We start from the raw sequence: 24,043 nt of genomic DNA, 5'->3' as shown, positions 1-24,043 counted from the left end.
CCTTTGTGCAGGACATTCCCAGACATCCGTCAGATGTCCCTCTGGTGCCTGCACAGATGCTGACCACTGTGTTGATGGACACTCAGCCATGGTTATTCACTGTTTGGGGAGATGGGTGTGAGAGACCATGGCAGCATGCTCCTGGCGACATGGCTTGGTATGCTAGAGTCTCTCACCCTCGCATTCTCCCACCTGATGAAGGATCCCTTCCTAGGCCGGCGAACATGGAGCAGATCATAGAGGAGGAGCATGCCAGGGAGATGTCTGACACACCGACGATCGTCCGGGATGTGGCGCACATAGCTGATGATATTGTGGCCAGGAAAGCCGAGATGAGCAAAGAGGAGATTGTCCAGGAGGTCATGCGGATAGCTAGTGCTACTCGCCCTGCCCTTACTTATCAGATTGCCAGGCGGCACAGGGGGCATCAGAGGCAGGGTAGGCAGGGCTGATTATTATTAGGATTTTTTTATGTATTTTTTGACTATGATGATCATGATGTATTATTATGACATGTTCCGTACATTTTCCTATTTCTATGACATATACGTACTATCGTTTTATATTATTTCTTGCGTTTTAATATTACCATGTTCCTGTTATATATTGGATGAATATGATTAGGTATCAATTGGTTATTATATGAAAATTTTAGAAGAATTTTCAAGTGGTTATTTGATTAAAATCTTAGATGAAAATGAATATGAAAATGAAAATTGGTTAGGAAAGAGCTTCTGGAAAATGGTCAAGCACGTAGCGGCAGTTAACAACCGCTGACTTCAGCTTCAGCGGTTGTTAACAACCGCTGAGTCCCAGCGGTTGTTAACTGCCGGCGTATCATGTAGTGGTTGTTAACTGCCGCTGGGGGTATTAACGTCATTTACTTGTGTCAATAGGAAATATTCTATGTCAGAAAAACAATTTTCTTTCTAAGATGGTATCAGAGCCTCTTCACGATTCTGGGCCACCTGTTGTCAGGTTTCCGTTATCGGGCCACCCGTCATTTATGTTCACGCTTCAGATGTCTAATCCTGAGCGTGAGGGGGTGTGTTAAGAGTCACACATCGGTTAGGAGTTGGCCTGACAATTTGTTTATAAGTGGGGGCAATCATCACCTCACAAACCAGTTTTGTGGAGTTGTGTTAGGCCCAACCACGATTTCTAAGAGAAATGTTTATCATTTTAAGCATTAAAAGACCATTGTCTTGTAGTAAAACATCCCCAACCAGTGCCATGTGTTGATAGTTATTTACCAAGGCAATTGTTGATAGTTATTTACCAAGGCAATTATCGATGGAGTTGATAATATATGCCTTACTATAACTTGAATTTTTTATATTATCATGCTACCTGCTTAGAGGCAGAGATATATTATGGCGAAACCCTTAATATTATCGTTAATGCATCTCAAAGGCTTGAGTAGTAATCATTCTGGCTATTTTCAATTATAACCAAAAGCAAGTTGCCCAATTTAGGAGACTGCACATGACTACATTGACAGAATTATACAAAAGCATACATCAATCACCTATTCAATGCTCATGAAATACTGGCATAAACAGACTCTGTTATAAATATATGAATTTCTTTGCTTGAAATTTTGACTAAAATATATACTCCTTTGCTACACTTCTGTTAATCTAATTTTGTTCTTTTGAACAAATGTTGCAGTTTTATTATTCAAAATACAGAAATGTTGCAAGCATGCATGCATACATACATACATACATTTGAAATACATTAAAACAACATTTTATAACATATGCAAATAAATTTTGACATTGTCTTGTTGAATTATACGACACTCAGCATAATTAAGCTCGAAGTTTAGCTTTCAAAGACTCACAATATGCAATAATTCTTTGATTTCTTGACTCATGAGTTGCTGCACTGAAATTTCACTCAACGAAGTGTTTAATGGTGTAATCTCTGTGGAAAAACTCTGTGATACATATTTCATTGTTGGTCGAGTGCAAGGACTGAGATTTAAGCATTCAAATGCTACTACGGCAACACGGATTATGTCAAGTAAAACCATCGCATTATTTGGAAATAGGAGACGTTGGTCTAATACTACACATAATTTCATGCCTTGAGTTGATGCCGAGTGAAGTGATGACAGTATATCACCAGGGTGTCTTCCCATTAGAGTTTCAAGTGCCTGATAAGTGTTTAAAAGTGATATATTTCATATAGGAGTTTAGGCATTTTAGTGACTTGTTTTGCAAGATTCTCTATGGAAAACTCCAAATATTATGTTAATATGTCATTTATGCTTTTGAGCCTTATTCTACCCTTTTTGTGCAGGAAAATACAAGCAAGGAGCAAGAAAAGTCAAAATTCAAGGAAGCCACGCCATTAGCGTGTCCTACGCTATTAGCGTGAGGAAGAAAAGCCCAAGGTTAGAAGGGTACGCCAATGGCGCACCTGGAGCGTGAATCTGGAGCACTTGTGAAGAACACGCCATTAGCGTAAGCTACGTTATTAGCGTAATCACTCCAGAAAGGTACGCTAATAGCGTACCTGGAGCGTAGCAGGCCATGAAGAACCACGCCATTAGCGTGAGAGACGCTATTAGCGTAATGAGTCCAGAAAGCTACGCCATTAGCGTGGCTGGAGCGTAGAAGCAGGGCAAGGCCAACGTGGCAGCAGCCCATTGGCCAGATTATAGGCCGACTTACCACGCTATTAGCGTGGCAGGCGCTATTAGCGTAGGTTCAAAAACACAGGCCCATATAAATAGCATTCTTACCTCTCTTTTAGGTCATTCACTATTCCATTGATATTTTTATACATTCTGAGAGAGAGGTCAGAGCTATTTCCAAGAGAGAAACACAAAGCAAGTGATTAAGGAGTAGATTCAACCCTAGATTCATTGAGACATCAAGGATCTTGGCATGGAATCTTCATCTTTCCTTCATTCCTTGCATTAGTTTACATGTCTATGTGTAACTATCACCTTCTTTGTAGTGTTGAGGTAACAATCAAGCTATTATGTAATCTTTTGATCTTTTAATACATAAGGTTCTAGCTTAATGATTCAATATTGTTGTTATTCTTGCTTTTAATGCTTTCAAAGAGATTCAAGATGATTTGGACACGAACTCTTGAATCTAGAACTAGAATAACAATCTATCTTATGTTATATCACTCTTGACAAGTTTGTAAACCTTTGATAATTACTTTTAATCAAGATTTTAATGCTTTCGGATACTTAATCAGGATGGACACGGTCGATTAAGTTATCCGATCGACTTTGTTATCGTTTAAGGGATTTGGACACGAATGTTTAAACGCTAACTTAGAAATAACGATGTCGCTTTGGACACGAAGGATGTTGTAGAAATGATTGTAATAATATTGGTTATAAAGCTAGAGTCTGTTAATCGATCGAGAGATTGCTGCTGTTATGCTTGCTCGTTATCTTATACCGCAAGCGAAATAGTTCGATCTCTTCTCGTGTTTACTTTATTGTCATCTATGGATATAGTGTTACAAACAAACATTTTATAAATGATACCTTAATGTGAAAGATTGTGAAAACGCTTATGATATAACGCAACTCCCTGTGGAAAACGATCCTATATATACTCACGTGTACATAGTTATATGACATGTAGAAAAACTACATCAAAATGGCGCCGTTGCCGGGGAGTAGCGTATTTTATATTATAAGTTTTGAAACAATTTTGTCATGTTAAGTCAATTTTGCACAAAATTCTTTCATGCATATACTTATACACTTATATCATTCATTATTTTTGATGCTAACCACCTGGTATAGTCTTGGTAAACTTTGTTTATGCGAGGTACCGTTTCTAAAGAAGACCTTCAATTTGATCCAGAAATAGAGAAAACTGCTAGGTTACTTAAGAAGCAAGCAAAGGAAGCTAAGAGATTAGCCAGACTGGCTCAGCCGGAATCATCTAGTTCTATTCACTCTCCTTCGGGTTCGGTTCAGACACTTACTCCTGGTGGTTCTCTACACACAACTCCACCATCATCACCGGAAAGGGAAACTATTGTAACTATGGCTAATGAAGATGAGAATGCTCTTCCAAGTTGGGTTAGTCCAAGAAGGCTTGCTAACCTTGGTAATCAAAATGCCAAGCAAGTCGAGTTGAAATCGGGGTTGATAAATTTGATAACTCAGAATCAATTCACTGGAATGGATCATGAAGACCCTTACAAGCATCTCACAAATTTCTATGTTACCGCCGGTACTCTTGGTATGAAGGAAGATGAGGAAGAACCAATGTTTTGCAAATTATTTCCTCACTCTTTGATTGGTAAGGCTAAGGAGTGGTACTTAGATCAACCTACTTCTTTGATGAAAGATTGGCCTGCATTGGAGAAAATGTTTCAAGAGAGGTTCTTTCCGGAGGATAGGCATCTTGAAGCTAAAACATCACTCACAACTTTTTCTCAAGGTCAAAGTGAGTCTCTATGTGATGCTTGGGAGCGATACAAATCTTTGCTTAGGAGCTGTCCTAAGCATGGTTATGATAGCCAGATGCAAATCTACCTATTTCGTCAAGGGCTTCAAGACATGTCCAAGACGATGCTAGATGCAAGTGCTGGAGGATCTATTGCTTTGAAAAGTCCAGCTGATGCTGTAAAAATCATTAACCAAATGGCTCTCAACACAAGAAAATCTTCTCACAACCGGAATCCTAATCAAAGGAAAGCCGGTATCCTTGAACTAGAAGCAAACGATGCAGTTTTTGCTCAAAATAAGCTTCTCACTCAACAAATAGAAGCCATGCAAAAGGAGATGAGAGCTATGCCAAAACAAATTCTTGAATCTCTCAAGCAAGAAGGAGGAACATCTCAGGTAAATGCTTGTGAGCTTTGCACGGGAGATCATCCCACCGGCTTTTGTCCCACACCCGGTTCTTTCGAAGAAGAGGTAAATTATGTGGGAAACCAACAAAGACCAAACCAACCACAACAAGCCGGAACTTCACAACAAGCTCAAAATCCGGGTACTTCCAATTTCCAAGGAAGATATCCGGCCAATCAAAACCAACAAAGACCTTGGAGAACACCTTACAACAATAACTATCAATATCCACAATCAAACTTCTACCAATAACCTTACCCTCAATTCCAACAACCATTCAATAATCAATACCAATTCCCACCACCAAATAACCCCCAACAACCTAACAATTCCCAAAGCACCGAAGAAACCTTGAAGCAATTCATGCAAATGTCCATGGCTAACCAGAAAAACACCGACGCGTCCATCAAAGGCCTTGAGACGCAAGTTGGTCAGTTAGCACAACAAATGGCTCAAGGTCCTCCGCAAGTGGGAACTTTCACCGCTAACACTCAACCAAATCCTAAGGAGCATCACAAGGCATAGCAGTCAAAAGCTATTGCTACAAGGAGTGGTAGAGTAGTAGGTAAAGGGGTAGGTGTAGATATTGTTGTTGAAGAGAAGGATGATGAAGTTGTCAATGAGGAGGTAAAAGAGATGTTCGAGGAGGATGTTGTAGAGATAGAGAAGGAAGTGTATATAAAGAATAATGAAGAATTAGTTCAAAAAGAAAAAAATCAAAAAAGAGAACTAGTGGAACAAGAGGAGATGGAGAGGAAGAATAAAGATGTGGGGAAAGATAAAGGGAAGAAACAAGAAGTTGAGAAGCAAGTGGTGGCTCAACGCTTACCATACCCACATGCTCCATCGAAGAAAGACAAAGAGCGGCAATACGCAAGGTTTCTTGAACTCTTCAAGAAGTTGCAAATTGATATGCCATTCTCAGAAGCCTTGGAGCAAATGCCGGTCTATGCAAAATTCATGAAAGATATCCTTTCCAAGAAAAGAAGAGTCAACGATGAAGAGACAATCCAAATTGATGCCAATTGTAGTGCTATTATTCAAAGAACGTTGCCTAAGAAAGAGCAAGATCTGGGAAGAGTCACTCTACCGATAGCTATTGGCACAACACATGTAGGTAAAGCACTACTTGATCTTGGATCAAGCATTAATCTCATGCCTTTGTCCGTTGCCAAAAGACTTGGTGACCTTTGTATAAAGCGGACTAGGATGATGTTGCAATTGGCCGACAAATCCTTTGCAAAACCACTAGGTATGGCCGAAGATGTTCTTGTAAAAGTGGACAAATTTATTTTTCCGGCTGACTTTGTGGTTGTGGATGTCGAAGAAGATGAGGATGTGCCTATCTTAGTGGGAAGGAATTTCATGCAAACGGCTCGGATGATGATTGATCTTGATGATAATATCATGAAGGTCAAGGTAAATGATGAAGAGGTTACTTTCAACATCCGAGAAGCCTTGAAGTACTCGAAAGACAAGGGTGCATGTTTCAAAATGGATGCAACCGAAGAAGTCATCTTGACTACTCGGAAGCAATTGCACAATAGAACACCCCTTGAGAGTGCTTTGGTGGACGCACTCAATGCTATTGATGAAGACGAAGCAAGAGCCATTGAAGAGTGTTTGAAGGAGCTAGATTCCTTGAAGGAGGTTCTTCCTAATCAAGCCATACTTGAAGATTTGAAAGAAGAATCCAAGGAAGAAGCAAAAGTTGATGACACCAAGGTAGAATTAAATGTTTTACCATCTAATTTGAAATATGTTTTTCTTGAGAAAGATGGTACAAAACCGGTGATCATTAGTAGCTCCTTGTCCATCAATGAAGAAACAAAGTTGGTAGAGGTCCTCAAGGCCAACAAGGAAGCGATAGGGTGGAAATTATCCGATTTGAAAGGGATAAGTCCATCTTATTGTATGCACAAGATTATGATGGAAGAAAACTACAAGCCGGTAGCACAACCACAACGCCGCTTAAATCCAAACATGAAAGAGGTGGTGCGAAAGGAAGTAGTGAAGTTGCTTGAAGCCGGCATGATCTATCCTATCTCGGATAGTGCTTGGGTAAGCCCGGTTCAAGTGGTTCCCAAGAAAGGAGGAATGACGGTGATCACTAATGATAAAGATGAGTTGATCCCAACTAGAACCGTCACCGGATGGAGGATGTGCATAGATTATAGAAGACTCAATCAAGCAACAAGGAGGATCACTTCCCCTTGCCCTTCATGGATCAAATGCTTGAAAGACTCTCCGGTCAATCCTTTTATTGCTTCCTAGATGGTTACTCCGATTACAATCAAATCGCCATGCAGATGATCACGAGAAGACGGCTTTCACTTGCCCCTTTGGTATTTTTGCTTATCGAAGAATGCCATTTGGCTTGTGTAATGCACCCGCAACTTTTCAGCGGTGTGTTCAAGCAATCTTCTCCAACTTTATTGGTAAATGCATGGAGGTGTTCATGGATGATTTCTCAGTTTTCGGTTCGTCATTTGATATGTGTTTGAATAGCTTGGATACCGTGCTGAAGCGGTGTATTGAAACTAGCTTGGTGCTCGATTGGGAGAAATGTCACTTCATGGTTACCGAGGGTATTGTCCTTGGTCATAAGATTTCTGCTAAGGGTATTGAGGTAGACCAAGCAAAGGTCGATGTTATTGGAAAGCTTCCACCACCGGTGAATGTCAAAGGTGTTCGGAGTTTTCTTGGTCATGCCGGATTTTACCGGAGATTCATTAAAGACTTCTCAAAGATAGCAAAGCCTATGAGCAACTTGGTCAACAAAGATAAGTCTTTTATTTTTGATAATGAATGTCTTTTAGCATTTGAAACTTTGAAAGAAAGATTGACCACTGCACCAATAATCATTGCTCGTAATTGGAATTTAAATTTTGAATTAATGTGTGATGCAAGTGATTATGCTGTTGGTGCGGTCTTGGGTCAACGTAAGGACAAAATTTTTCATGCTATTCACTATGCAAGTAAGGTTTTAAATGAGGCACAAATCAATTATGCCACAACTGAAAAAGAGTTACTTGCAATAGTTTATGCAATGGAGAAATTTCATTCTTACCTTGTAGGTTCCAAAATTGTTGTTTATACTGACCATGCAGCTATCAAGTATCTCCTTACTAAGTCCGACTCAAAGCCAAGGCTCATCCGTTGGATGTTGTTGCTTCAAGAGTTTGACTTAGAGATCAAAGATAAGAAAGGCACGGAGAATCTTGTAGCTGATCACCTTTCAAGGTTGACAAACAATGAGGTAACCAAGAATGAACCGGAAGTTCGTGAAGAATTTCCCGACGAAAGGTTGCTTGCAATCAATGTGAGACCGTGGTTTGCCGACATGGTGAACTACAAAGCAACCGGGTTCATTCCGGAAGATTTTGAATGGCAACAACGCAAGAAGTTCCTCCATGATGCTAACCACTATGTGTGGGATGAGCCTTATTTGTTCAAAATTGGAGCGGACAATCTCTTGCGTAGGTGTGTGGATGATGAAGAGGCAAAGAAGATCCTATGGCAATGTCATAATTCGCCCTATGGAGGTCACTTCAACGGGGAGAGAACAGCCGCAAAGGTACTTCAATCCGGGTTCTATTGGCCAACTCTTTTCAAAGATGCCAATTTACATTGCAAGCATTGTGATGAATGCCAAAGAACCGGATCAATGTCAAAGAGAAATGAGATGCCTCTACAACTCATCCTTGAAGTGGAAGTGTTTGATTGTTGGGGTATAGATTTTGTTGGCCCTTTTCCTTCATCATATTCAAATGAGTACATCTTGGTAGATGTTGATTATGTTTCAAAGTGGGTGGAAGCCGTGGCATCGCCTAAAGCCGATAGCAAGACGGTAGTGAAGTTCCTAAAGAAGAATATTTTCACCCGGTTTGGTACACCAAGAGTTCTTATTAGTGATGGAGGGTCACACTTTTGCAACACACAACTTGCCAAGGCCCTAGATCATTATGGAGTCAAGCACAAAGTAGCATCACCGTATCATCCGCAAACGAATGGACAAGCCGAAGTTTCCAACCGGGAGGTCAAACGGATACTTGAGAAGACGGTCTCTACATCTCGGAAGGATTGGTCGGCTAAACTTGATGAAGCTTTGTGGGCATATAGGACTGCATACAAGTCTCCTATAGGCCTCACTCCTTTCCAAATGGTTTATGGCAAATCTTGTCACTTACCGGTCGAGCTCGAACATAAAGCATTTTGGGCATTGAAGTTCCTAAACTTTGATCAAGAGAAGGCCGGTGAAAGAAGAAAAGTTCAAATGCATGAGCTTGAAGAATTGAGAAATCAAGCTTATGAATCTTCAAAGCTCTACAAAGAAAGGACCAAGAAGTATCATGACAAGAAGATCATTCTGAGACAATTCATGCCGGGGCAAATGGTGTTACTTTTCAATTCAAGACTAAGACTGTTTTCGGGCAAATTGAAATCTAAGTGGTCCGGACCTTTCATGGTTAAAGAGGTCAAACCATATGGAGCTGTTGAACTTGAGGATCCAGTCACAAAGGCCAACTGGACTGTGAATGGGCAGAGACTTAAGCCCTACTTCGGTGGTGAAATTGATCGGTGTTTGTCGACGATTTCACTAATCGAGCCATGATTTCTTCAAAATGCGTCAAGCTCAGGACGTAAAACAAGCTCTTGCTGGGAGGCACACCCAGTTTTGTAAGTATTTTTTATGTTTATTGCATATAGTAGTAGTACATAAGCATTGAAAGCTGAATTGAAACAACAAAGAAAAAAACACTGATCCTGAAGCATCACGCTAATAGCGTAAATTTCGCTATTAGCGTGGGAGCTACAGAAAGCTACGCTAATAGCGTAGGTTTGGCGTAGGAGAAATTTTTTTGGTGGGCCCAGGGGATTAACTCCCCTTAACTTCCCACAACCCACTCCTCTTCCCTTTTTACGGTTTCATTCTTTCTTTTTTTCACTCTCACACACAAAAACTTCTCTCACTCACACACTAACCCTAAAAAAATCAAAACCCTTTTCTTGTGGTTCAATTGGTTCCAAGCATTCATCCTTGCATCATTCATTCTTGCTTGCATCCAATCACTACACTAACAGGTTTGATTCTCCTTCCTTTCCTTGTTTTTGAATTGAGAAATACATGTTTTGACATGATTAGCAATGGTTAGGGTTAGGGTTAGAATTTTGCTTTGTGATTAGAGACTGTTATTCATTGATTATAGTTTGAAAAGGAACAAGGATCATAACCCACATGCAACAAACATTCATCTTTTGATTTTGACCCATTTTGTAAAAATTGAAAAATAAGGGTTTTGAATGATTTGTGTGCCAATGTTGTGATTCTGATTCCTTTTCAAGATTATATTGTGTTTTAGAGACATAGGATGAAACCTAGGGCTGAAAATTGCAGGTTTGTGCTGAGAAATTGCAGGAACAAGAATTTTGAAAATTTGAAAATTGCAGGTACGAAGAAATACGCTAATAGCGAAATTTACGCTAATAGCGAAATTTTTCCAGAAAATTTCGCTATTAGCGTGGCAGGCGCTATTAGCATGGTTCTTCCTACTTGCCCAGATTTTCAAAATTTTTGATGTTTTTAAATGACCAATTCTAGTTTGTGCTAATATTTTCTATGCAATATGTTGGTTTTTCCTGGTTTTGTTGCAGATGGCACCTAAAAATGTTGAGAAAACTACCGGGACCAAACGTCCAAGAGGCAAAGCTGCCTCGACCTCAGCCACACCTATAACCCCAAACCGTTTCCCCACCCCTGTCCACTCTGCCAGGTTTAAGAAGATGGCTCAATACAAAACCGGGCACGAGAAAACTTTTGACATTCACCCCGATGGTGAACATTGTGACCTCCTCTACATTTTCACTGATCGTAAGTGGCATAAACTCCTTTATCCTACAACTGAGATTAAAACTGATTTAGTAAAGGAGTTCTATTGCAATGCTACACCTGATGCCTCACCCACTACCCTTGCTGATGCCTTTTCTTGGACTTCATATGTGAGAGGGAAGCAAATCCCTTTTGATAGGGATTCAATCAATGAATTCTTAGGCAATCCCTTAGTCCTTCCACCTTCAGAAGATCCAACTGTCCCTCCTTTGTGTACTTATGCTAAGAGAAATGCTCAAGGAAACTGGACCTATGAGCAAATTGAGCGGGACATCATGAACAAGGGTAGGTTCTTTGTGAAGAATGATAAGGGAGAGATCAGTAATGCTCTCACAAAAGAGATGAATGCTAAGGCCTGCTTAGTGTTCCAATTTCTTGTCCACAATGCTTTACCCCGAGCCCATACATCCGATGCCCCAAAAGCTGTCCTACCACTCATCTGGTGTATTATGAACAAAGTCAAGGTTGATATTGCTCGCATAATAGCCAATGAGCTGAAGGCTGTGGCGTTAAAGGTTGCCACCGGTGCTAAGAAGGTTGCACTATTCTATCCCGGACTTATCATGGCCTTGCTTAAGGCCCATGGAGTACCCATTACTGGACCCTTTGATGAAGACATTGAGGGGACCATTACTGATACTTCTATCCGCACCTGGGAGAAGAGAGAGCAGCGATGTTCCCAAAGCCACTTTGATGATGATGAGGGTGGCCCATCTGAGGGCCCTGGTTCCTTTGATTTTTCAGGTTTGCAGACTTTCATGCTGGAGCAGCAGATGCATAACCAGTACGTGAGGGACCAGAATAGCTTCTTAACGGATCAGAATGAGGCAATTTGGAGGAGCAACATGGGCATACACCAGGACCACTACAATGCTCACATGTATCTGGGAAATGCTGATTACCCGGTCATGACACCTGACCAGTACCAGAGCTATGTTCATTGGCCTGAGGGCAGGTCAAGTCCTTATGTGGGGGTGGCAGATGCTGTTGATGATGAGGCTACACCTGAGCCTGAAAATGCTGGAGGTGAAGATGATGATGTGGAGGAGGATCTAGAGATGGATGATGCTGATGCTGATGATGATCAGTGATGTGATCATGGCTTTTTAGTGATGTTTTTTCTTTTTGCTTTCGAACTTTTGCTTTCCTTATTTCATGTTGGAACTTATTTAATTTGGTTGTATTTTGCACTTTGGTTATATTTTGTACTCTTCGAGCACTGTGGTTTTTAGTGCTCGACCTGATACTTTAGTACTTTATATTATTATGGTTTAATAACTTAGCTTGTGGATTTTAACTTATGTTTTGGATGAATTTTTTGTTTACATCTTGCTTGTGTCTCTCAAAAGAAAATTGCTCATGAACAATAAATTTTAAAGTGCTCCATGGAGCCATGTTTGAGCAAAAGCAGGTGAGTGATAATGATATTACTTGTGAGAAAACGTAAGGCCAAGGTATTGGTTTCCTGTTATTCTAGGTTTTTAATAAGAATTTGAAACTTGTACTTTGCACAAAACATATATCATTTAATTCTTTTCATAAACATAAATATTTTTGAACCACTTAGTACTTAACATAATTGTGAGGTAGCTTCAATCTGTTGTATATATGCTGGAGACCGATAATCACCGTCTAACTTGTTTTAGTTATGTTAAATCTGATAATCATTTTGAATTGTTTGAAAGCATGGAAAGGATCAAGGCACTTTTTGAATTGAGAGTAACCTACTTGACCACATAAAGCCTACCTGTGAGAAGAGCGAGTATTTGATACCCCAATCTGAGCCTAATGAATCAAGTCCTCAAACATGAACTGTCAATATTCATAAGCACAATGCTTAGTGAATTTGTCTGAAATTTTTCATAAATCCAGTTCATGCTTGTCTTTGAAAGGACTTTGATAATTTTTAATTTGTTGAACCCTTAACCTCTTTGTACTTTGTCCCTTGCCTTAGGATAGGGGAACATTCAATTAGAGTTTTGTTGTATTCAAGTTGGGGAGAAAAGGAGGCATTATATGTCAAGTTTATGGTGAAATTGTTAAAATAACCTGACAACATTGAATCAAAGAAAAAAATTGTACATTTGAAAAAGAAAAGAAAAGAAAAAGATAGAGAAAAATCAAAAATAGAATAAGTTGTCAAGGTTATAAGTTTGATTGTTAATCACCAAAGGTTGTAATTCTTGGTAGGGAAGTATATGGATTTCAAGTGGTGATACAAAAAATGTTCCTCTTTGATAGGCTTTCTGATCAATTGCCCCACAAATGACATTTCTTTTGTAGCCCGGCCAAGTTATAACCCTTGCAAGACCTTTTGATCCATGTTTTTATGCTTTTTGAGACGATATTTGGACGGACACCTAACTTAAATAGGATGTTAGCATGATTGTTGGATGTGTGTTCATTACCTCACTTATTGTTATCATATCATTGCATTTACTTTTAAAGAAGTGTGTTAGGTGTGGTTCATAGATAGATATGTTTATGTTTTGAAGTTTATGATGTATAGTTTGTGCTTAGGACATTTTTCGCATTCTTAGTTTGAATCTAGAGTAGCGGAGGACTTCATGCTTGTCCATGCGATCTTATTTGACACCATGTTGAAAACCTTGTCCAAAGCCTTGTTAGTTTCCTTTTCAATTGATTTGTTCGAGGACAAACAAAAAGCCAAGTTGGGGAGAGTTTGATAAGTGTTTAAAAGTGATATATTTCATATAGGAGTTTAGACATTTTAGTGACTTGTTTTGCAAGATTCTCTATGGAAAACTCCAAATATTATGTTAATATGTCATTTATGCTTTTGTGCCTTATTCTACCCTTTTTGTGCAGGAAAATACAAGCAAGGAGCAAGAAAAGTCAAAATTCAAGGAAGCCACGCCATTAGCGTGTCCTACGCTATTAGCGTGAGGAAGAAAAGCCCAAGGTCAGAAGGGTACGCCAATGGCGCACCTGGAGCGTGAATCTGGAGCACTTGTGAAGAACACGCCATTAGCGTAAGCTACGCTATTAGCGTAATCACTCCAGAAAGGTACGCTAATAGCGTACCTGGAGCGTAGCAGGCCATGAAGAACCACGCCATTAGCGTGAGAGACGCTATTAGCGTAATGAGTCCAGAAAGCTACGCCATTAGCGTGGCTGGAGCGTAAAAGCAGGGCAAGGCCAACGTGGCAGCATCCCATTGGCCAGATTATAGGCCGACTTACCACGCTATTAGCGTGGCAGGCGCTATTAGCGTAGGTACAAAAACACAGGCCCATATAAATAGCATTCTTACCTCTCTTTTAGGTCATTCACTATTCCATTGATATTTTTATACATTCTAAGAGAGAGGTCAGAGCTATTTCCAAGAGAGAAACACAAAGCAAGTGATTAAGGAGTAGATTCAACCCTAGATTCATTGAGACATCAAGGATCTTGGCATGGAATCTTCATCTTTCCTTCATTCCTTGCATTAGTTTACATGTCTATGTGTAACTATCACCTTCTTTGTAGTGTTGAGGTAACAATCAAGCTATTATGTAATCTTTTGATCTTTTAATACATAAGGTTCTAGCTTAATGATTCAATATTGTTGTTATTCTTGCTTTTAATGCTTTCAAAGAGATTCAAGATGATTTGGACACGAACTCTTGAATCTAGAACTAGAATAACAATCTATCTTATGTTATATCACTCTTGACAAGTTTGTAAACCTTTGATAATTACTTTTAATCAAGATTTTAATGCTTTCGGATACTTAATCAGGCTGGACACGGTCGATTAAGTTATCCGATCGACTTTGTTATCGTTTAAGGGATTTGGACACGAATGTTTAAACACTAACTTAGAAATAACGACGAAGGATGTTGTAGAAATGATTGTAATAATATTGGTTATAAAGCTAGAGTCTGTTAATCGATCGAGAGATTGCTGCTGTTATGCTTGCTCGTTATCTTATACCGCAAGCGAAATAGTTCGATCTCTTCTCGTGTTTACTTTATTGTCATCTATGGATATAGTGTTACAAACAAACATTTTATAAATGATACCTTAATGTGAAAGATTGTGAAAACGCTTATGATATAACGCAACTCCCTGTGGAAAACGATCCTATATATACTCACGTGTACATAGTTATATGACATGTAGAAAAACTACATCAGTGCCACTACTCCAAAACTATATACATCACACTTTTCACTAACAACCATGGTATATGCAAGTTCTGCATTTATATGAAATCACCAAGAGTAGATTAAAGGATGCAAAGAAAATAATTGAGATTTACTACACTATTAGCATGCTCGTTGTCCACTCTCATTCTCACACGCCAAAATTCACTACAAATTAAATTGATATTTTCATTCATTTCCGGCGAGGCTCTGGCGAGGGTTTCTCCTTGGTTTCTCACCGGTATTCTTCGTTCTAATTGTTGTAATTTTTGGGTTTTATTTTATTTCAAAAGTTAATGTAATTAACTATTATTATTTAAGCACATTTACTTGTTTACTGAGCCAAAGGCAGTTATATTTTCTTTCCAACGTGCACAATTGAATAGCTATTATTAAGGCTTTATTTTTGCATGACAAAGAATTCTTTTTACTAGCTTGAAAAAAAAAATCTTTTTACGGAAACAAATAGGGGTGAAGCCTTTGATCAGTAGCAAGAAAAACACTCCTCTCCCAAAACGATAAACAAAATTGGTTTTCTCTCCTCTCAAAAATATTGACTTTCTTGGGTTACATCTCCTGCTATCTTTGAGATAGATTCAAGCTGTTCTGTCACCTCTGATGTGATTCATATTAGGGAAGAACATGTTGTATCCTGGGAGGATATGCGCTTATGAGGCGGATAAATCCTTAAGGACAGTGACTTTGTCACGCCTCATGTTATATAACGGTTTAGTGTTTGGCAGATTATCACTTTCATGGTTTCGTGTTTGTTCACTTCACCGTTACCGACGTCAAGTCACCGCAATCACCGCAATTTCAAGAAAGATAAGTTTACTTGTTATCCCTCTTGTTTATTCTCTTTAATATTTAATTGATGCTTTTATTTATATGATAGATTATTATTTGTAGAAATAATTTATTCCTAATTTTTACAACACTAATCGCTGATTCTCTTCAGTTTCACCTTCAATTGAAGATTCCTACTCTTTCCGGTGAAGTTTTTCTCGACGAGGTTCCGACGAGGGTTTCTCTTTGTTTTCTCACGGGATTTTCTCGATTGCAAGTTTGTTTTGGTGCTTGCGAGTTCTCTATAGTTTGTCCCTGGCCTTTCTTGGCTCCGTCGGAGGCGACAGCGACGACTAACTCCGGTAACACATTTGCTCAAGCCCTTTCTGCTACCTGTGACATTCAATTGAATCATGCACCTTCGAAGGTTTTCATTGGTGACACTGTTTGCGTGAAGATTTCACAAGATGAATATGAATCGGGGCTTGCAGATTGTAGGAGTAACCTACATGGGAGATTAACTTTGAATAAGGGTGATCCGCCATTAACAACGAAAGCTTTGACGCTTAAGTTGTCTGGTCTATGGCCAAGTCTCAGGAATTGGTCAGCAATTCCATTAGGGAAGGGATTCTTTGAGTTCAAATTTCACTCAATCGAAGATATGAGGAAAATTTGGGCTCTTGGAGTGGTGAATCTGAAACCTGGTATTATGCGTTTTTACGGTTGGTCCAAGGATTTCAAGCCGCAGCAGCATGCTCAAACCCATGCTCAACTGTGGATGAGGTTGATACATCTTCCACAAGAGTATTGGAGGCAGAAGACACTCTACGAGATTGCTTCTGGTATAGGTATTGACGATGCTACACAATCTAGGCTTTTTGGATTGTATGCTAGAATTCTAGTAGATGTGGATATGTCTGCAAAATTATTTGATTATGTGCTGGTTGAGAGGGAGGGACATGCTTTCCCTGTAGCAGTTCAATATGAAAAACAACCTGCTTATTGTGCTAATTGTAAGATGCTAGGTCACACACTTCAACATTGTAAGAAATTAAATTCTTCTAACATGAATGAGGGCACAGAGAAGCCAAATAGGAAAGTTCAGAATCTCCATAACAAACATGTCACAGTCCCCAAAGACAACTTATCTGACAAACAGCTTAAACCAGTGCTGGTATTGAATCACTCTGAGGGGAATCCAGGGGAACCTGTTTTCAGCACGCAACTTGAGAAGTCAAATGAAGTGGTAACTGCTAATCTGCACATTTCGAATAATGTTGCAAACCTGCAAGCCATTGATTCACAGCTGAATGTTATGGAGCATGGAAAGGTTCAGTTTGAGCATGAGGTCTCTGATAGTGAGCAAATTTCTGAATCTGTTCCGGTCTATACACTTCTTGCTGATCTTCCTAATAAGGAGCATCAAGATAGTGGAGTAACTTTGAAAAATTCTTTTGATATCCTTGATGAATCGGAGGACCTATCAGATGGTGAGGCATTTGTTGGAGATGTTATTACTAGAATTGTCTCTTCAGACTCTGTCTTAAAGGAACCTACTACAAGGGAAGAAAGGGCCTCTGAGTTCAAGTCACCAAACACAGACGCACTCTTGTTGTCCTTGGATTCGGGGAGGCGTTTATCTCCGCCCTTGGTGAATGATGTAAATGTTGTTCCCTCAACTTCTACTCTGGTTACTGGTTTGCCTGGTTTGGGTAGCACACTCCCGCATTCTTCTATGCCTCAACCTTTCACAACTTACCACACACCTCTCTCACAGCAGACAAACTTTCGGTTTTGGAACCAGTGCATGTTGCAACTGTTTGTTCTTCTGCATCTCAGAGAAGTGTGGACATTTTACAAAAGTTTTGGGGGGATTATACTAATGAAGAGCATGATTCTAGCCTTGTTTGTCCAACAGCAACCAAGAACAAAAAGGAAAAGAAGCAGACAAATAGACAAGTTTTACCGAAGAGCACAAGTAGTGAGCACATACAAACTCGTTCCAAGAAGGGTGTAGTCAAAAGTAATCCTAAATATTTGTGAGTTTTTGCTAGTAGATAGATTTGTTGTTTGGCAGTTTCCTTTAGCAAAACTATGTGTCTCACCCTTTTCTTTTATCAGAGACTTTTTGGTCTCCATTTTTAAACTCTCTCATTTGTACTGTAATAGGGTGCAGGCCCACTCCTGCAAATTTTATTGCATTTCTTAGCCTTTATAAAAAAAAAAAACGTATATGTCACTGCATAAGTTAAGCCTAGTATGCGTGGACATGAAAACCATTTCTTAGCAGCAAGCTTTGATGGAGACATGATAAAAAAAATTCCATAGACTTTGTGGTATTATTGGTTATGCAGGGACCCCGATGAAGGAATCATCTTTCCCCTCCATGAAATATTTCGTTAATAATTTGTATATCATTTAAATTTATTAATAAGGAGGATGAATTAAATTATTTCATTGTATTTATTGTTTGTTATAAAAGAAGATATAGTACAGTAATGAATTTTTTTTTTGGTCTAGACAGTAATGAATATTTTGTTAACTAAATAATTAATATAAATGATAATTTAAAAGGAGGGTAAATATTTCTGTGTTAACCCTCTGATTCTCAGAAAAATGAATTATAATAATCCGTAATGGAGCTTGGATTCATATGGAGTTCAAAAATTCACTCTTAAATAATTTTTTTAATGGATCTTGGATACATATGGAGTTCAACCATCTTGTTTCTTTTTATGTAAAGGCTTTGCCCCATTGGTTACGTCTAGATATGGACATGCATGTCCCTCTAAAGTCGACTATTGACTTAGTCAATTACCAAGTCTTGTGCATAAGTGTCCCTTTTAGGGTGCAAATTTTTCTTCATCGTCTGGTCAACTTTACGCTTCTAAACATATAATTAAACAAATAAAATACAACTTATTATTCTTTAAACTGAAATACTGTTTAGTTCTTGATAAAAATTGATTGATAAGAAAAAAACAACATCGTCTAGACAAAGTTGACAATTTCATCTGTCACATTATGAAGAAGTACTACTGTTATGCAAATCAGGATGATCATTGGGATTAATCCCTTTATATTGAATGAAGGACTAGATTTTAGAGCAAAGATTCATTTTTGTCTCTAAGAAAATTGAGACCAAATTTATTTGATGAAGAAAAAAAACTTTTATTTCCAAAAAATTTCAAAATTGCACCTCACCGGAGTCTATATATCAATTTAGTCTATTTATTTCCAAAATCAATTACCTTTGAAAGGGGAAGGAGGAACCCTGTTCCAAGTAGACCAAATTTAGCCTACAGAATTACTAATAAATCAGATAGTAAAAACAATTTGGAATAAAAATATAGTTGAATTAATATTTCAACTCATGAAGATATAAACTAAATAGATTTTAGCCTCTAATAACCTCAAGCTTGAAGAACATCAACAAAAAGTATAATCATGGCATACATTAAAAGAAATATTTAACACATTTTATTATTAATACCCATAGAAGTGTGTGTCTAATACATACCATATAGATTTATTTGATAACTTTGGTGAGTTTAAAAGAAATTGCTTCAAAAAAATCATTTGCATTTTACCTGAAGCCTTGAAGAATTGTACATAGGTATGGTGAGTGTCATGTTATTAGGCTTTGCTTCTTTCATGATAATTCTTGTACTCATTTTAAAATAGTAAGTAACAGAAGTAGAAGTAATTCAATTTTATTCAAAACAAGGAAAAGTTACAGTAAACACACATTGGAAATATAATAATAACATAATTTTTTAACATTTTCAAACAACTTATGAAAATAAACTTTTACAATGTCTTTATTGAATTTAAATATCAAAGACACTCATCTTCATTGTGATGGTTTCCTTTCAAAGGTTCCCGATATGAAACAACGTTTTTAGTTCTTGACTCATGAGTTGCTGCATTGAAATTCCACTCAAAGGAATGCTTAATGGTGTAAGCTCTGTGTCAGTGGCGTATCCAGGACCCTGGACCAGCGGGTGCAGACTATTTAACCTTGTTTAGAAAGAAAAAAAAGTTTAATTACTGTTTTATTCCTCATATTTTCACTCATTCACGAAATTAATCCTCCTATATTAAGATCATCCAATTTTTGTCCCTTTTTCATATTTTTGGACTTGGAAATGGTGATGTAACATATTTTAAACGACGTTTCATACAACCCGATGATGTGGAATTATCATCAACAATAAAATTAGTAGAAAGCCTCCAAAAAACATTAATTCAGATGCGATATACGATCATTTTTAAGTCTGAAAATCTGAAAAAGGACCAAAATTGAATGATTTTAATATGAGACCAATTTTATAAGTAAATAAAAATATGAGAGAAAAAATGGAATTATAATGAGATCAGTTTGTATACATTATATAGGTACACATTTATGTGTAAAAAAAAATACATATACAATGTACAAATTTAATAATAAATAATAATCATAATGTATAAATATTGTATAACTTCATCATAAGATCAGTTTTTTATGATTTTGAATTAGAACGTCATAAAAAAAAATGGGCCATTGAGGTTATGTACAAAAGCCCAAATGTTGAGTTATACAAATCCCTAAATCTACCGCCACTCCAATTTCTGTTGGCTGCACTTTTCTTATTCTTCTTTTTTCTCTACTCTGCAAATGCATCTCTACTCTCCATTTTCTTCTTCAACACATTTCTTCCCTTCAATCTCTTTGGTCAATTGGGTCAGGGTATGCAAAAGCAAAATCTCAGGGTGTTCAAAATGCAAAAATATAAGATTGTATGTGTGATTTTTTAAAGTTCAGGGTGTGCAGGTGCACACCCTCACATCAACATAGCTCCGCTCCTGCTCTGTGTCAAAACTCTTCGACACACACTTCATTTCTGGTCGAGAGCGAGGGTTGAGATTTAAGCATGCAAATGCGACTACGGCAACACGAATTATGTCAAGTGAAACAATCATGTTATTGGGAAATGGGAGACGTTGGTCTAATACTTGACATAATGTCATGCTTTGAGTTGATGCCGATTGAAGTGATGACAATATATCTCCAGGGTGTCTTCCCATTAAAGTTTCATGTGCCACTACTCCAAAGCTATATACATCACATTTTTCACTCACAACCATAGTATAAGCAAGCTCTGCATTTATAAAATCACCATGTGCAGGCTAATGGATTCGCAAACATAGTTTCAAGTAAATACTCTTTCCTTTATATTACAAAGAAACTTATGTCTTTTCTATGTTGGAACCTCTATTTTTTATTTATTATAAGTGAATGTTCACAAATATCCTTTTGAATGTGGATTTTCCCAACTCTAACTTCTCATCTTCGAAAACACTTATGTTCGAAATAAAAAAAAATGAAAAATTATACATTTCACAAGATGTCTATTTAAACAAAAATTAATATTATTAATGTATCAATAGTTTGAAATTCAATTTTTTTATAGAGACAAACTTTTCTAAAATAGACATAATTTAAGAAACAAAGCTAATAATTGATGTGAAAAATTAGAACCTTGTGTACTTGGTTGGTATTAAAAACTAATCAACAGACAAACGGTGTAAAAGAAATGAATAATTTCCACAGGGCTTGTAACTAAAAAAGGAATTACCTAGGGCTATATAACCAATTGTTCCAGCAACTATAGTACGATTGGATGAATCATATTGAAGGAGTCGAGCAGTTCCAAAGTCAGAAACACTAGGCTGCCACTCCGAATTTAGCAAGATATTGCTGGTAGATACATCTCTATGCACTATTGGAGGGGAGCAATCATGATGAAGATATGACAGACCAAATGCAACTCCTTTAACAACATTAAGCCTTTTTCTCCAATTGAATTCCATGGCTTCAACTTCATCATATAAAACAGAGAACAAGCTACCTTTCTCCATGTATTGATAGATCAAAAACATGATTCTTTTGTGCAAGCAGAATCCATAAAGCTTCACAATATTTCGGTGCTTTATTTCTGATAATATTCTCACTTCATTTCTAAAACTCTCATCAAAAGATGGAACCTCTGCTTCATAGCCGTGAAGTTTCTTTAAGGCAACAACTTTGCCACATGGTAATTGTGCCTTGTAAACACTTCCATATGCTCCTGTTCCAATGCAGTATCTCATGTCAAAGTCTTCTGTTGCTCTGATGATGTCATCATAAGCTATTTTCCCATCGTAATTCCATATACAAAATAAATCCCCATTCTTTGTTGTCATTGTGTTTACATCCTTGTTTTTATTAAAACTACGATGTAGTTTCAAGCAAATGAGAAGTGAAAAGGCCAGGATTAGAATAACGAGGATAGGAATAACAATGGCAATATTGTGCTTTATTATATTTCTTGTGAGGTGACCAAGGTTGGAATTGGTTATTTGAAGTGTCGATACATATATCCTTGTTCATCTCATAACGAGGAACACAATATGGAATCGGACCCTTCAAACAGTTGTAGGAAATGTCTACATTATGGATATTACAAAGAGAACGAGGAATCATTCCACTGAGATTATTATTGTTTAAAAGAAGTTGTTTAAAATATTCAATTTGATAAGGGATTTCACCACTAATGAGGTTGTGACTGAGATCAACAAAAGTGTCATAATTTACTAATAGAAACAAACTGGAAGGAAGGGTACCACTGATGGAGTTGCTATTTAACCGCAACTTTTGCAATTTGGTTAATTTATCGAAGTTAAAAGGGAGGGAGCCGTTGAGAACATTGTTAGAGATGTCAAGGTATACTAATTTGGATCATAGAAATTGGAAACTAAATATTTTGTCAAGTTCATTTTTTGAGATCTAATGAATTGCATACGTTAATGTTGTATTACTACTATAGTATGCTTGCCAGCCACTCTCATTCTCACAGACCAATATTCAATATATGATTGAATGATTAGACTAATTGATTGTGCTACACATGCGTCAAGATATTAGATATAAAAGTCTAGTGTAAACATAGAAAAAATGTAAAAGCATCATTTATGAAGGTTACATGTTTTTTCTCTTTTGCATCATTCTTTGAAGGCGATAAGGAAGAAAGCATTTTTTCCACATGAGTTAAAGCCATTGATTTCAAATTATATTTACTTGAAAACTTCCATGTATAAAATTTTGTCAATCACACATTAATGATCCTTTTCATCTTGTAGTATAAGCATCACATTACATTATTTCAAACATATTAAAAATATATTATAAATAAAAGAATAATAATTTTAGCAAATTATCGCAAATTTACAATCGATTTTTAAGAAAAAATACTATTTAAATTATGCAGGAGATATGGCCGCAGTTCCTCTCTCGCTTCTGCTGCAATTCTGCTGCCGAACTGCCAGCATAATACGGCTGCTCCAGCAGTGCCTATGGCTCGAGACCATCTGCTCACCATCACATGTCTCCGAAGTGTAATTAGAGAATTCCATGGATCCAAATGATATGCATATGGATGGAGAACATAAGACTTTGAATGTAGCATTTTTTATTTTCGAACGGTGGCAAAACAATTTAGTTGGCATTTTTTATTTTTTATTCCCAATGACAAGATGGGCTTGAGATTGGAATTACATAATCAAATTCAAATTATGCAGAGCAGAAAGTTCCAGTTTAAGGCACAAAACAAAAACTATAAACAGCCCCTAGTGATTGAACTACTCGTCTTAACTACTATGAAACCATTTTATGTATCACTTTTGGTAAGAAGAGATATTACACCAGTCCGATGTAGACTCAGCCGATAAGATATATAAAGGGGATTTTACACCCGTTTTAAATCAGGTGTTAAAGGCTCAATTTCACACCTGTTTTTCGGAATAATAGGTGTAATTTTGTGTTATATTGCACTAAGTTTTACAGAATTCAGTCTGGTTTTTCGATATAACATGTGTAATTTCCAGGAAATCACTCCGGTTTTTAGATAGGAAAGGTGTAATTTCAAAGAATTCACTACGGTTTTTCTATATTACTAGTGTAAACTAACACATTTTTTTAATACAAGTTTTGTACATTAAACAAACAAAATTCTCCAAGTAATTTGCACCAAAAGTCATAAATTCAATTCTTCAAGTAGTATATTGTTGACTATTGTCATCAAAATTTTACTCACAAGAACAATATGGCCATGAAATAATGATTTTGTCATGTGCAGCCTTTCATTAAAATATAAAAAAAAGGAAGAAGAAAAATAAGCAAGGGAAAACTGGAATAAGAAAAATAGCCGTGAAGTTTCTTTATTGCAACAACTTTTCCACATGGTTATTGTGCCTTGTAAACAGTAAACACTTTCATATGCTATCGTTCCAATGCAATATCGCATGTCAAAGTATTCTGTTACTTTAATAGTGCCATCGTATATTTTTCCA

At 37.4% G+C, this 24,043-nt stretch overlaps 2 protein-coding genes across 2 annotated transcripts; one reads left to right on the top strand and one right to left on the bottom strand.

Moving 5' to 3' along the window:
- The first annotated feature begins 56 nt into the window (after window positions 1-56).
- Window positions 57-452, top strand: LOC146904052 (uncharacterized). Its single transcript, XM_085728222.1, has one exon. The coding sequence runs from the start codon at window positions 57-59 to the stop codon at window positions 450-452; it is 396 nt and encodes a 131-aa protein (XP_085584348.1).
- A 1,382-nt stretch (window positions 453-1,834) lies between these two features.
- On the bottom strand, window positions 1,835-23,107 carry LOC146904051 (MDIS1-interacting receptor like kinase 2-like). The gene is made up of 6 exons (XM_085728221.1): window positions 23,071-23,107; window positions 22,048-22,423; window positions 21,292-22,016; window positions 20,756-20,814; window positions 2,131-2,161; window positions 1,835-2,073 (listed from the first exon to the last, which is right to left on the bottom strand). The coding sequence occupies exons 1-6, from the start codon at window positions 23,105-23,107 to the stop codon at window positions 1,835-1,837; spliced, it is 1,467 nt and encodes a 488-aa protein (XP_085584347.1).
- Window positions 23,108-24,043: the final 936 nt, after the last annotated feature.

The sequence above is a fragment of the Medicago sativa genome, chromosome 7 (genome assembly GCF_051527215.1).
Source record: "Medicago sativa cultivar Bolivia chromosome 7, Bolivia_mono, whole genome shotgun sequence".
Lineage (NCBI taxonomy): Eukaryota > Viridiplantae > Streptophyta > Magnoliopsida > Fabales > Fabaceae > Medicago > Medicago sativa.
The sequence above is the reverse complement of the archived record's forward strand: the minus strand, read 5'-3'. Positions and strand labels throughout refer to the sequence as shown.